The 13,644-nt window shown below is 36.2% G+C and overlaps 1 protein-coding gene and 1 long non-coding RNA gene across 3 annotated transcripts; both read right to left on the reverse strand.

The window, feature by feature from the left end:
- Positions 1–51: 51 nt before the first annotated feature.
- LOC132316199 (uncharacterized) lies at positions 52–3,854 on the reverse strand. Its single transcript, XR_009483916.1, has 2 exons — positions 679–3,854; positions 52–290 (listed from the first exon to the last, which is right to left on the reverse strand). It is a non-coding gene; the product is annotated as an uncharacterized LOC132316199 (long non-coding RNA).
- Positions 3,855–4,633: 779 nt separating this feature from the next.
- Positions 4,634–12,067, reverse strand: LOC132316174 (receptor-like protein 4). 2 transcript variants are annotated; one of them, XM_059814691.1, is made up of 9 exons: positions 11,832–12,065; positions 9,634–10,692; positions 8,958–9,105; positions 8,044–8,115; positions 7,533–7,604; positions 6,046–6,117; positions 5,887–5,964; positions 5,582–5,763; positions 4,634–5,120 (listed from the first exon to the last, which is right to left on the reverse strand). In XM_059814691.1, exons 1-9 carry the CDS (start codon positions 11,896–11,898, stop codon positions 4,999–5,001), a joined length of 1,872 nt encoding a protein of 623 aa, XP_059670674.1. In that variant the 5' UTR covers positions 11,899–12,065; the 3' UTR covers positions 4,634–4,998. The 2 variants fall into 2 exon arrangements, with proteins under 2 accessions (XP_059670674.1, XP_059670680.1); XM_059814697.1 differs by lacking the exons at positions 4,634–5,120; positions 5,582–5,763; positions 5,887–5,964; positions 6,046–6,117 and adding an exon at positions 6,394–6,799 and having other exon boundaries at positions 11,832–12,067.
- Positions 12,068–13,644: the final 1,577 nt, after the last annotated feature.

Genomic DNA, 13,644 nt, shown 5'->3' on the forward strand with positions numbered 1-13,644 from the left:
TCATTTGATGAATAGTTAATATCATTAACAAGCATGCTAATAAACCACAAGAAAGATGGTAAACTTATAATTTTCAATGGAACCTAAGTGATAAAAAGAAATAAAAATAAAATAACTTTACAAAGCAAACACACAACAATTTTGTGTCGGTGATCTCTATAAACTATAAAATTTCCGAACAGCAAATAGTAGCATATCAAATTTCCAATGCTTAGCAATGTTCCCCATAAACCCTTCCTTCTATGATGTCCAGACCTCTCTAGGCCTTATCATCTGTTAAATTGAAGACCCTGTATTTGAGAGAGAGATTTGAATCAGTAATTAAATAACATCTTGAAAAATATATATATATATATAGATTAAATATTGAAGCAAGGAAGATTCCCAGTAGCTACATATCAGGTTTCATATTCAATATCCCCAATACAATAACAAATTGCAATCCATACAAACAATTAGTCCTCAAATCTTCACATCTTTGTCTATGCTCTATTTATTACCAATTTAATACTACATGGATCAATTAACATGGAAGAGTATCATAACAGTTACCTGTCATTCAGTAAACAAGAACCTTGAAACTAGTGATAAAGATTCTATCACAAAATAGATATATATTATATACATGTATCACAAACTAACAAGTGCCAGTACAGAGAGAAGGAAAAAATAACTCACCTCATGGAAGTGAAACAAATTAATAGAAGAGGGTACTGCAACTAATAGGTAGTGGTAGGAGGGGCAACCGGCAACCCAAATGGATGGTGTTGAATCCTCTTCAAAGTTGTGCCTGGATAAAGAGGGTGATGGAATTATCTTCCAAGTGAAAGACGCCATTATCGTGACCTGCATATGTGTTGCTGTTCATACAACGTTCCCTCATATGATCTGTGAAGTAGATAGAATTCTCTCTCAATTCCGGATAGTCACGAGTTGAAAGAGAAAATGAGTGATTCGAACCTACAAACACTGCCCTTTCATCTAAGCATTCCACATGTACACACTTATTTGGATCAAAATCCAACCTGAAAACGTGAAATCCCACAGTCCGATAAAATGGTGCCATGTAATTTCCTTGTTCGTCCAAACAATAGTCATCTTCATCACTTTCGATCCCTCTGTAGGGATTGCCGTTCTCATCAGCATCACTAGAAACAACCTTGTATACCAGCAAAAGATCTTCTGCTGATTCTACTAGATATTGCATTACAATATGAAAAGTCTTGATCTGAGGAATGGAATGACGGATCACTGCACACTTGGGAGAAGAAGGATCGCTGAGATCCCAAGCTTCAATCAATTTTGTGCCATGGCTCGTGGCATAAAAGCGTTGGTCCTTGCTAAAATATGCAACTTCGTCGTAATCGTCAATAACTGATCCATCCACGTGCCCCAAGTCTGTCCATCTCTCATCCTCAAGCGTTGGTCCTCGCTAAAATATGCAGATTAGCCTTCAATAAACAATCTTGTTTTTCGTCTGCAGTAGTAGATGTCAAAGAAGAAGAAACAACATGTACTGATCCTTTGGCAGCCGCATCTCCACCATGGCTGATGGTACCTCCTGGGTTGAACGTTGAATGCTTTGACTTTACAACGGAGGAGGAGGAGGAGACAGAGGTCGACCATGTGGAATACTATCACTTCTTGGATGTTGCAGAGAAGAAGGTGGAGTTGCAAAAAAGGAAGAATCTTTGGCTGCCATGGCAAAGGGAAATCCTTTCGCTCCACGACACCATCTGCTTTGGTTCCTCTCATGGCTGGCTCACCTTTATCCACCCACGCAATTGTTCCATCTATCTCCACAATCCTTTTATCCATTCCTCTCCCCCTACATCCCCCTCCTCCCTTCTGCTATCTAATTCCACTACCCTTGACCACCAGGATGATGACGAGGACAACCGTGCTGCTGCCGCCTCCGTTGTTACAGAATACATGATTTGGAAGCAAATGACAGCCATATCATCTAAAGAATTAAGTCATAAATTCTTTAAGAAGCTTGTCATGTCCTCAGCCCCAAACTCATTCCCTCATTATTATTCCAATCAATTCTTCCGAGAACTGCACAGTAATGGTCATCCAAGGACATAATAAAAAAGCCGATCTTGCCTTCTGCAGAAATGGCCTGGTGACACGTCATGGACTGCCCTAGATTCACCACGGCTGGATCAAGAGGGATATGAGGAAATTGCATATTTCAGCAAGGACCAACGTTTTTATGCTGTGTCCACTTCTGGACATATAGATGCATGGGATCTCAGTAACCCTGCCTCTCCAAAATGCACTCTTTTTATTTCTCATGTGTCTTGTCATTTTCCAAGATATTTAGTGGAGTCTTCGGGGGATCTGTTGTTGGTTGTTAGGTACAAAATTTATGAAAAAAGACAACGGTAAGAAGACCTATGGATTCGCTGTGTTTAAGCTAGATTCTGATCAGAAGAAGTTGGTATATGTACCAAGCTTAGGTGATGGTGCACTGTTCCTTGGTATTAATCACTCTGTGTCTCTGTGCCAACGATTTTCCGGAGTTGAGAAACAATTCTATTTACTTCACCCCCCAAGATATGGGATACTCCTCTTATGGATGTAATGATTTGGGTGTCTGTAACTTAGAAGATAACACCATTCATCGGTGCCAGTTGAAGAAGAAGATTCAACCGTATCCGATTCGGGTTATCCCTCTCTCTCAGCTACAAAGGCCAAAATTCGATTAAGCCCTTGTGTTGTTTGGGTTATCCAGAATCATATCAATGCTATTCCCGACATATATGCATCAACTTCTCATTTTCCTCTAATTCTAAACAATATGTTTGATTTTCTTTATTTCGTTGTTGACTTCTTTTTTCCCTTTAGCTCCTTCCTTCTGTGTCTGGATTGTTATCGGATGGTGATGTATAAATTGTTCTTTGCATTCTATAAATCATTGTAATTTGTTTCATATTAATTGTTTCATTTTTCATGCGAAATGCTTCATTTCTGATAATTGCTATGACACATATATGTAATTGTCTATTTGCAGTATTGCAAACAACTTTCATATTCGGATTTTGAGTTGGCACCTTTCAGGGACTATGAGAACATGGTACTAATTTGATGAATAGTGAATATCATTAACAATAAAGCATGCTCTAATAAAAGCACCTTCAGTTTTGATTATATCACAAAATGTCTGATATTGACATTCACATTCACTCTTTATGTGGAAACTGTAATCACACCAAATATACACTACTACTTTAACACTGGCCATGAAAATTTTAAATGAAAAATCATGACAAGCACGAATCAATTAACACGGAAGAGTACCGTAACAGTAGTTATGTAGAGAGAGAGAGAAGAGAGAGAACTCACCAAAGGACAGGATAGAGAGAAAAGGAAAGAGAGAGAAGGAAAAAAAACTCAGCAAAGGGTAAGGAAAAAAAAGTAAAAAAAAAAGGGTACTTAACTGCAACTAGGATGGCAATCGAAACGGGTGGTGGTTGAATCTTCTTCAAATCTGTGCCCGGAAAAAAGGTGTGGTGGAGTTATCTTTCAAGTGAAATACGCCATTATCGTGACCTACATATGGGTTGGTATCATGTTCATCCATTTGGTCTGTGAAGTAAATAGAATTCTTCTTCAGCTCTGGATAGTCGGGAGTTGAAAGAGAAAATGAATGATCCAGACCCACAAACACTGCCCTTTCACCTAAGCATTGCACAGGTATCCACTTATTTTGATCATATGCCAACTTAAAAACGTGAAATCTGGCAGTCGGATAAAATTTTGTGCATTCTCAGCAGCATCTCTAGAAATAACCCTGTAAACGCGCAAAAGATCCCCGCTGATTCCACTAGATATTCCACCCCTGTATAACAAATCTCAAATCTCGGGCATTGAACCAACAAGAAAGGAGTTTGAGGCTTTATCCTAGCACTAGATAATTAGTGGAATCTTCAGGGGGATCTATTGATTGTTCTTAGGTACCATACTCTCCCTTCGGATGGCAAATACAAAGACAACCATAAGACCTCTCGATTTGATGTGTATAAGCTAGATTTTGATCAGAAGAAGTGGATATATGTACCGTGATCGTGCACTGTTTGTTGGTATTAGTCACTCTGTGTCTTTCTGCGTTGACAATTTAACTGTTTGTTGGTATTAGTCACTCTGTTTCTTTGTGTACTAACAATTTCCCCGGTTTGAGAAAGAATTCTATTCACTTTACACCTGAATGCATGGAATATTATGATTATGGATGTACTGATTTGAGTGTCTTTAACTTGGAAGATCACAGCATCCATCGGTGTAACTTGAAGAAGGTAAAACCGTTCCCTATTTGGGTTGTCCCTCAGCTACAATAAGCGCTGGTGTTTTTTGGGCTATCCTCTATGGTATTTCTGACATATATGCATCAACTTCTCACTGGTGTTTTTTGAGTATTGGTATGTTGATAGTGGTAGAGGACGAAAAAGAACTTTAACACACCTGGCATACCAATGACATGGTATCATCACACTGAAATAAATGCATTTTTCTTGCGTGAAATAAAGAGAAGTCAATGGGAATGCCAAACAAGAAACTGAGATCATAACAATGAGAATATACTCCTTCCCCATGAGCCATGATCCTCCCAAATGACCTTTGCTATGGACAAGATACCAAGACATAATCTGCTTAGTTCCTTTGTATATATAAATTAAGTTTTTCATAAGTTATCACACATTTTGCCAAAACTGAGAGAAGAATGGGAGTGATATACAAGATTCTACATTAGTCCTACATAGCCTGTCGAAGAGGGATCTGACCTTTTAGAAGTGATTCTGGGTTTGGGATTGACAAACAAGACTTTGAAGCAAACGGAAGCACATTCCTAGGTAATAAAACAAGATGAATGTGAACTACAGAGCCAAATGAAACAAACTGCTATGGCTCTTCGTGTTCTGCAACATACTCATGATGCAGCCACCAAAACGGGACTGAATTTTAATTGCATCATATCTCACAGTTATGATCAAGTTTTTAAGCAAGCAAGCTCGGCCCATTTTCTGCAGCAGTTCGAGCATTTTCATGACCATGATGCCTGGCCATTTGCACATCACGGGAGAACTGGGTCCTTGCTTTTGCATACGGAGCATCTCTCGCTGTACCAAAAACAAAAGAACAGAAAGCATGAACTTAAACAACAGAGCAGCTCAGTACTGAACAAACGCATGCTTTGTGTTAGTTTGTGTGTGTAATGGTGGTGGTAATGATGGCAATGGTGGTCCTGAGACTGAGGAGATGGGTGGGGGTGTCAAGGCACTTCATACTGAATAATTTCTCTATGGAAAGGCCATCCCCAGTGTGGCCCCATTAACTGATGATACTGCCAGGATAAGCTAGGTACAGACTAAACCTCTGGGACTATTTCCACAAATTTTTTGCACTATCTTCGTATAGTGGTGGTGCTCACTGCTCATAAGCAAACTTGCGGTATTAACAACGATTATTTTATCATGTTACATTTCATGTGACAAATTGTTATGAGGTGTTTACTGTTAACCACAGTAAACAAGATACCATGTATTCTTAACTCCATAAGCTTTAAAATGGATGTCCATACCTGCAATTCTCTGAGCTCGGAGAATATTCTGCCGCCTTTTCCACCAACACGTTAAGCAGGTACAAATGAGGAGCAATGCCACACTTGCGCCTAACCCAATGCCAATTTTTGCACCAGAGGAAAGGTGGGGCCCACATGTTGGTAGTCCAGGAATTCCACAAAGACCTGAATTGTCAGTAAAACTGGATGCACCCACAGTAAGTATCCAATGTAAAATACATCACAAATAACTTACACTTTCCATAGCATGTATACAAGTTGTATCAACGCCTAATATTTTTTGATTGATAATAGTGAGAACATACTTGAAGCTTGCCCTGTGTAAAAGCCTTCCTCCTAGTGCTGCTGGGACTCTTCCGTGGAGGGAATTGCCGTTGAGATTCCTAAAACAGAGCAACATAGATGAGAGTTCTATTTTGCATAGTCTCATTTCACGGACTAATCAGATGCTTGAAAGATCTTACAGTCTCTGTAAAGATGTTAACTGTCCAAGGCTTTCAGGAATTGATCCATTGAAAAAATTGTAGGAGAGGTCCCTGTATTCGTATATGTATATATATATGAGTTCAGACATTACATGAACAGAGTAGCTAAAAACAAAGAGAACCATCAAGCATGGAATAAAAATACACATGGGCACGAGCAATCTAGTTATCAAATACCAATTTTTCTTGGAACTGCACCAGTTCATAGCTAAGAGATTTTTTTTTTTTTTCTTAGGTGGCACTCATACACACTTGTCTCTTCTGAGACTTGAACCCCTAACCTCCCTTTGGGAAGTAAGAGGCTGATACCGCTAGGCCACTGGCCTGTTGTTTTTTTTTTTTTTTTTTCTTCAGCATCATTCTTGAACAAATTACGCTCACGTTGCTCTTTCAAAGAGCATTAAAGATAGGAACTTTAACAATCCCAACAGAGTTTTATTGCAAAGCCTAAAATTATTGTTTTATGGTCATCAAACCTTGACTTTTATCATTTCTACTTCTTCTTCTTTTTTTCTAATTCTGCAAATTCATACAAAATGAACTAATATTTTGTATAAGCATCACTTTGAGCCTTCAACTGATCCACAAAATATTGAACACACATCCTATCCTCCAGTCCAATTATCGTAATATCTTGAAAACACAGACAAGCTAAGATACACCAAGACATGGAGAATGAGGAACATACGTCCATAGTGCCAACATGCACAATTTTTTGTCACTTGGTTTACTTCTGCACATCAATAAGATTCTTGAGCATCACTTGGAACTCTTGCATTCTTTTCGCACTAAATAGGCCATGTAATTGTATGATGCAAGAAAGAAAGAAATATATAGAAGGGCAACATGCCTCTTTTCCACAGCCATATCTAAAATATTAACTTGATCACGCCAAACAATTGCGTTAGTAATCTATATAGGAAAAATAGAAACGGTTAGACCAATATTATCAATCTCATCTCCTAGAATAATTGCATCTGGAATTTCCCAGGAACACAAAATTGTTTATAACACTTGGTGTCTAGTGAGTCTGAAATATTTGAGCTCAACTAGTGTGTTATGGATCTAATAAGATAATTGCATTTTACCGTTGAAGAAGTCATACAGGTCACTTGCAGAAGAGAGATTATAGCTGAAGGATTTTTGTTATTAAAATTTGGAGATTAAATTTTTGGAAGAGCAAGGCTTTCAATTGCAGTCCAGCTGAAAATATTAACTGTATGACAGAAACAAGGTACCAAAACGAAACAAACAAGGCACCGGCACGATGGTTTATTGGAGATGTTTAAAATATCACTTGAGAAATGAGTCAAAGTACTATGTTACACTCTTTAATAACTGTTAAAAGACACAAATTAGAGAACCTCCTATTCACTGCACAAAACAATATTGGTAATTACATAACATAAACCAAAGCAACCAATCGTGTCCGAAGTAGATGATAAAAATATACAAATTATACTCACAGTATCACTAAGCTAGTTATTGTTCCGAGAGAAGACGGAATGGTCCCTTGAATGCTGTTTCCACTCAAGTTTCTGTAAATGTACAAAATAAAGGTAAGAGACAATAATACCAAAGTTAAGAGATGTTTTTATCATTACTAGTATATATCATCAATTCATTAAGGTAGGGCCTATGACGTAGTGAAGTGGTAAAAGCTCGGGCAGCCAACCGTGAAAATGTGGAACCAAGTTTGAATCTTTGATGGCAGCTACTTTGTGCAGATAATGCCAAAAGGTTAGTTAACAAGTATGTCCCTCCTAGCACCCTCAATTAATGGTTGATAACGACTTCTTGTAAATCACTTCATTTAGATCAAAGGAAGTTGGCAAGCAGAGGGTGATAAATCCTTTGACCAAATTTTGATATGACAGATATAAGGTAACAATATAGAGTAATTCTTTTGTTCTTTATCAAGGAAAAAGAAAACCTTACAATGTCCAAATTAAGGAGGACCTCTATTAATATACTTACATGCTCTGCAGCTGGTGCAGTCCAGATATCTCATTTGGCAAGAAGCCCCTCAGACCTTGATTGTCAAGACCACTAACCTTGCAAAGAAAAAGCATGATTAGTTAAAACTGTGCAGACAAAAGTAACAGAAAACACTTAACGTTTTAATATACCAGGCACCAGATGGACCTTTCTGTGGTCAAAAACCTATTGAAAAATAGTTACTTTCCATGAAATTATTTTTGACTTAGAAACATCTGAACTCAACAAACCTTTTTTCCATCATTTCAAATATTCTCATAATCCATGTTTATAGGGGCTTGACAGTTGACAAACAGTGCATTTTTAGGAAATGAGAGGAGATGCTATTCATTCCTTTCCCTGCTAACCAATCCAAACAAACTGAAAGGTTGTATGCTGTCTACCAGCTATCTAACACAACCATCCTATTTCTTGGCTTAGAAACGAGAAACATCAATATAACGCGAATTGCCTATAAGAAAATTGTTGATAAAGAATTGCTTCATTAATAATAAAATGAATTCTGTTGCCCTTATTGCAAATTTTAGATTATAGATAAATATCTGGAGCTCATATTAGTGTACTTTTAAACCAACTGATACTTAAACTGTACAACTGAAATGAAAGGAGCTCAATGGCACAGTCAAACAGAAATATCTTTGGACATATCCATTTGATGGTGTTAATCTTAATTTCGTTATCACTATTTTTGCAACAGATCTCATGCAAGAGTGGAAGGGTAAACTGTTCTACAAGTTCACTATGTATATTCTTTCCTCAAGTAGTGATAAAGAAAACAGCAGTTGAAACAGATAATAAGAAATATATTATATAAAGCAGTAAATAGTCTAAAAATGTCAGAACTCAGAAGGGGTTGAGAAAATGGAATATGAAGCACAAAATGAATAACGTACAGCCCTTCAATGAACCATTTACTACGAGTACTGTCAAATTGACAATCTGCTCCACTCCAGGGATGTTGTTGAGGAACACATGGATCACCATTCCACCCAAAACGAAGAGGAAGCCCCAATGCTTTCTTCAATGTCTGCATAGCTTTAACTGGAATAAAAGAGGGAAATCATATTGGTAACAGTTCACTAAACATTTGAAAGGTGACAACATGAACCACACACTGAAAAGTAAATAAGAAGCAAAAAAGAAAAACACCTCTAACACCAGAGTTACCAATTACATCAACTCAGAGAGAGATAAAATACTTTCGTCCACAAGCCACATATGTAACCTTGCATTTAATTATTATAGAACATTTTGGAAAGCAAGGTAAACGATAAGGAGACGAGATGCAACAAGAAACCAGTTCAGACACAAGAAGTCTCCATATGATAATTGCTACTTCTGCCTCGGAAATTGATCAAAATCCAATTTTTTAAGGCTGCTGCTGCTCACCAGCTGGATTACATCTTAGGGTCCTTCCGACCCACACTTTTGCCTACTTTCTTTTACTCCTATGAGAATGCTACTGTTGTTGTATTTATAGAAAGGCTTATAATTGTCATACAAGAGTTAAACAATTGTCAACAAATAATTAAATAAACAAAGAATACATGAGCAGTTTGATTTATGTACCTTCATCTGGTAAAGTTTTAGATTCAGCCAAAACAACCTCAAATATTTCAATTGCATTGATTATCGCATGGCCACCTTTTGTAGGGTGCATAGTTATTGTTAAAGTCCTCCCATTAACAGCAATAGTCTTGTTCAGTACAAGAGCACTGTAAATATCTCCACTCAATTTCACAATGTCAACATCTTGAAATGCAACATCACCATTTATTACGATGTCAAATACTCTCTGTCCTACTCCAGTGACTGAAGGATCAATCTCTGCAAAGTGCAACCAAATGGAGTAGTTTCTATTGGGATCCACATCCATAGTGTATTCTAAATCTGGTTGATGATCAGTACTGATAAGAGCAGTCTGATAAAGAGCTTCAGGATAAAAATTTGGTGAATTTGAGGCCTTCTTGATGCTATTTTTGGTAGATGTGGTACGATCAGAACTTTGACCAAAAGTTGTCATGGAATTCCAGAATCTATCCCCACCCCAGCGGTCCCCGCTATAGTCTTCACCAAATTTTGCTTTCTCAGCACCACAACTCAGTCTTCTGTCTGTTCTTAAGATTATCCCTTGACCCCAATCTGGACCGTAATAGTATGCTCTTTCATCAACCTCGAGAATCTCAATAGCAATTATGGCTGGATCTCCATGACCAGTGCTATGAAAGCAAAGAGAGGCGGAGCCATCTGTAAGAAACACAAAAGCTTCAACAAACGCTTGTTCATCATCATGGTTGCTCCAACCTGATCTCAAAGAATATATCTGAGTTCCTTCAATGGAAACATCAAATAGAGGTTCATTGTCAAAATTAGGTTCTGCAACCAATCCAAGAAAGATTCTAACTAAATAATGGCCATGGGGCACTCTGTTAATAATATAGCAATTTTCAGGACCCTCAGACAGAGGAAAATAGCGAAGCGTAGGAAGCGCAGGAGTGATAAAACTTGGGCGTGTTGCATTAACAGGTATTCCTCCTGTATATGCAAAGTCTTTGAACCAGAGTGTATTGGTTGGAGGAGAATGGATATTGTCGCGAGCTCCACAGCTTATTCGCATAGCATATGGTGCTGCAATGACAGAACATATTTAAGAAATAGAACACCAGGTGAGAATTTATGTCAAATTCTGTAATCCTCAGATATGGCTGCCTTAGCAATAAAATAAATGCAGTATCAATTAATGATTCATTAACACCAAAGACAAGAATTTGAGCAATGTCATCTAAAAAATCTCAGCATGCAGGTTGCATTCTCAAATTGACATTACATGTTCATGAAATCCCTGATTTTTCTATGATTAGGTAAATCTGCTGGTCGTTTGACATAATAAAAAAATTCCTTTTGATACACATCCCTAAACATAGTCACTTCAAAATTCAGAAAAGGATCGAGTCACTGCCTTTTCTTTAATAGCTCGTTGAAGGAAACCATATTGCCCTTAAAAGTGTAAAGAATTTGTCAAAATTTACCGGCTGAATTTGCTATAGTTGAGGGGGTTCCTTTAAATTCTGTTGGGTCTCTCAGATAAACGAAGCAAACAAAATAGGGAAGATAAAAATTTTAGAGTTTAGTTTCTTTTTTTCCCCTAACGCTTACATTCCCAAAAAACAATGAAAATAAAAATGAGAATCAGATGTTCTAGGCGTGGTTGGTAGAGTTCTCTGTTTAAATTTATTTTTTCCTCTCTTACCAGGTGCTATATACGAAAAAAAAAAAAAAAAAATTAGAGATTTCACTTGTTATTTTTTCTCCTGCATTTTCTCCGAATCCAAACAAATCATAATAGATCATTTTCCCGTTTTGTCCTCTAATTTACAAAAGCAAAATACACAAAAAAAATCCCAATTGTGCACTTTCCCACCCAAGTCTCAACACTGATAGTCCATCATAAAAAAAAAAAAAAAAAAAAAAAAAAAAAAAAAAAAAACTAGAGCTCCAAAGAAAACTTGGATGAAACTCAATCAAGAGAGAATGAATAAACTAATCCTATTATCTGAGCATCGATTCATAAACAAGAGCAGTTCAGTACATAAAATTTAGCAATATCGACAACTACATTAAATCGATCAAAATGCAAGTGAACTTTGCTTCCAAACCCTAATTGAATTTGGAAGTATCAACTAATAAATCATCACCTAAATTGAAGAACAAATGTGTATAAATAAGTATACATAGATACATAGAGAGATAGAGTAGGGATTGCTGACCAGGTCGAGGATACGAAGGTCGGAGAGCTAAGAAGAACGTGAGGAGCAGTACAATGTGTTTGAGCATTGTGGCTTCTTCGAAATGCTTTGCACTTCACACAGACGCACTCTTATCTGTCTCTCTCTCCAACGCCTAGTCAAGCTCACATTCTCTCCGTTCTTTTTGTTTTCTGGCTTTTTAGAGAGAGAATCTAGAGAGAGATGGATGAGGGCACTGTGGGTAGTGTTTCGGACGTGAATGCTACTAGTAGACAGTTTAAGTTAATTATTCTCATTTAGTTTGACCCGTGAAGAAGCAGTATCAACATACTGGGGAGGTTCTTTAAAGCCAATGCACCTTCACTTGTATACCATCGTGTTGACTTTAATCAAACGTGTAATGAAACTAAAAATATGGTTATACAATGTGAATTTTTTTTTTTTTTAGCACGATTATACAATGTGATTTACAAACCTAGAAAAAATAAAAATAAAAATTCACAAATAGGGTATGTAACTCCTATAAGTTTTTAAAAGTTCATAAATATATTTTTTTTTTTTTTGCACGAAGAATGCCCTTTGGAGTGATTAAAAGAATAAAGTGCACTTATGTATTTGTAAAAAAAAATGGTGAAAGAAAAAATAAATTTAAAATGATCAAAGTACCATAACTAAAAACAAATGAAATGTTTATATGTAAAATGGTACAAGGTCATTTTTTGTAGACTAAAAGGGGCAGTTTATAGCTATTTAAATGTTATTTTCTGACATATTATATGAATTAAGTCTTTATTTGTCTATTTTTAAAAACTTAACGGACTTATACACCAAAACTAAAGATTAAATGTGTTATTTGCTCAAATTTAAAATATTAAGTTTGTTTTTCTCGCTTTACCTCATATTGTATATATGGCCATCTTAGCTTTTGCTTGAACTTCTTTACAATATATATATATATATACACTTCACAATTATGTGTGATGACTATTGCTCGATATGAATTTTTTTTTTTTTTTTTTTTTTTTGAGAGAGAAAATGGAAACTCAAAAGATAATAAGTAAAAAGTATTTGTATCAAGAATATATAATTCTTCAAGTTTTAAATTAATGTTAGTTGTTTTAAGAAAAAAATTGGAAATTAAATATAGAGAATTTTCATTTGGAGGGAGTAGAGTAATTACTCGGTTTGTTTGATTTTCTTTTTTACAAAAAATAAAATAAAATAAAATAATAAATAAACTATATGGTGAACCCCCAAGGTAAATTTTTGGTGAATATGAGAAGACGGGACACGTGTAAGGTGGAAAATGAGGGTGCGTGATAAGAGAACGAGCCTGTGTCGCATTAGATGCTGATCTTCTTCCTTTTCAATAAAAGTAATTGCTACTTCCACTTCAAGGTTTGTCTACTTCCCCCTAATATGCCCTCAGACAGATATTTCACGACATTTGCGAGTGAGGACAGGCATGGGAATTGTAATAAAAGCTCCTCTTTTTAAAATACAGAAAATAATGCATGCATTAACGTAATCATAGCCTTGTGTTAAAATAATAGAAACACATTAAAATAAGATAACAAACAACTAGTTCGATTTAATTACATTTTGATGTTTAATTTTATAGTTTGATTCTAATTTTGTACTGCATTAAATAATTCATATAAAAATATAGAGAGATTAAGAACCTGCTTTGATGGGGGCCAAAAATTGGTACAGTTTCTTTTTATGAAGGATAATACTGATAAAAATAAATAAATAAATAAATGTGACTTTCGTGAAGAGAAACAAAAAAAAAAAAGAAGTGAGGAAAGGTAGGTAAAAACGGACGATGAAGAAA

This window comes from Cornus florida, unplaced genomic scaffold (genome assembly GCF_030987335.1).
Source record: "Cornus florida cultivar Cherokee Brave unplaced genomic scaffold, ASM3098733v1 CherokeeBrave_3.0.0_Hap2_Chr01, whole genome shotgun sequence".
In the NCBI taxonomy this organism is placed as follows: Eukaryota; Viridiplantae; Streptophyta; class Magnoliopsida; order Cornales; family Cornaceae; genus Cornus; species Cornus florida.

What these genes read in the sequence shown, in the direction of transcription:
- LOC132316174 (XM_059814691.1), bottom strand. Translation starts at nt 11,898, where the DNA reads ATGCTCAAACACATTGTACTGCTCCTCACGTTCTTCTTAGCTCTCCGA. An exon ending in ACCTTCGTATCCTCGACCTG is followed by an intron (nt 10,693 to 11,831) that starts GTCAGCAATCCC and finishes CTGTCATTGCAG; the next exon opens with CACCATATGCTATGCGAATA. An exon ending in TAAAACTTTACCAGATGAAG is followed by an intron (nt 9,106 to 9,633) that starts GTACATAAATCA and finishes CTTTTATTCCAG; the next exon opens with TTAAAGCTATGCAGACATTG.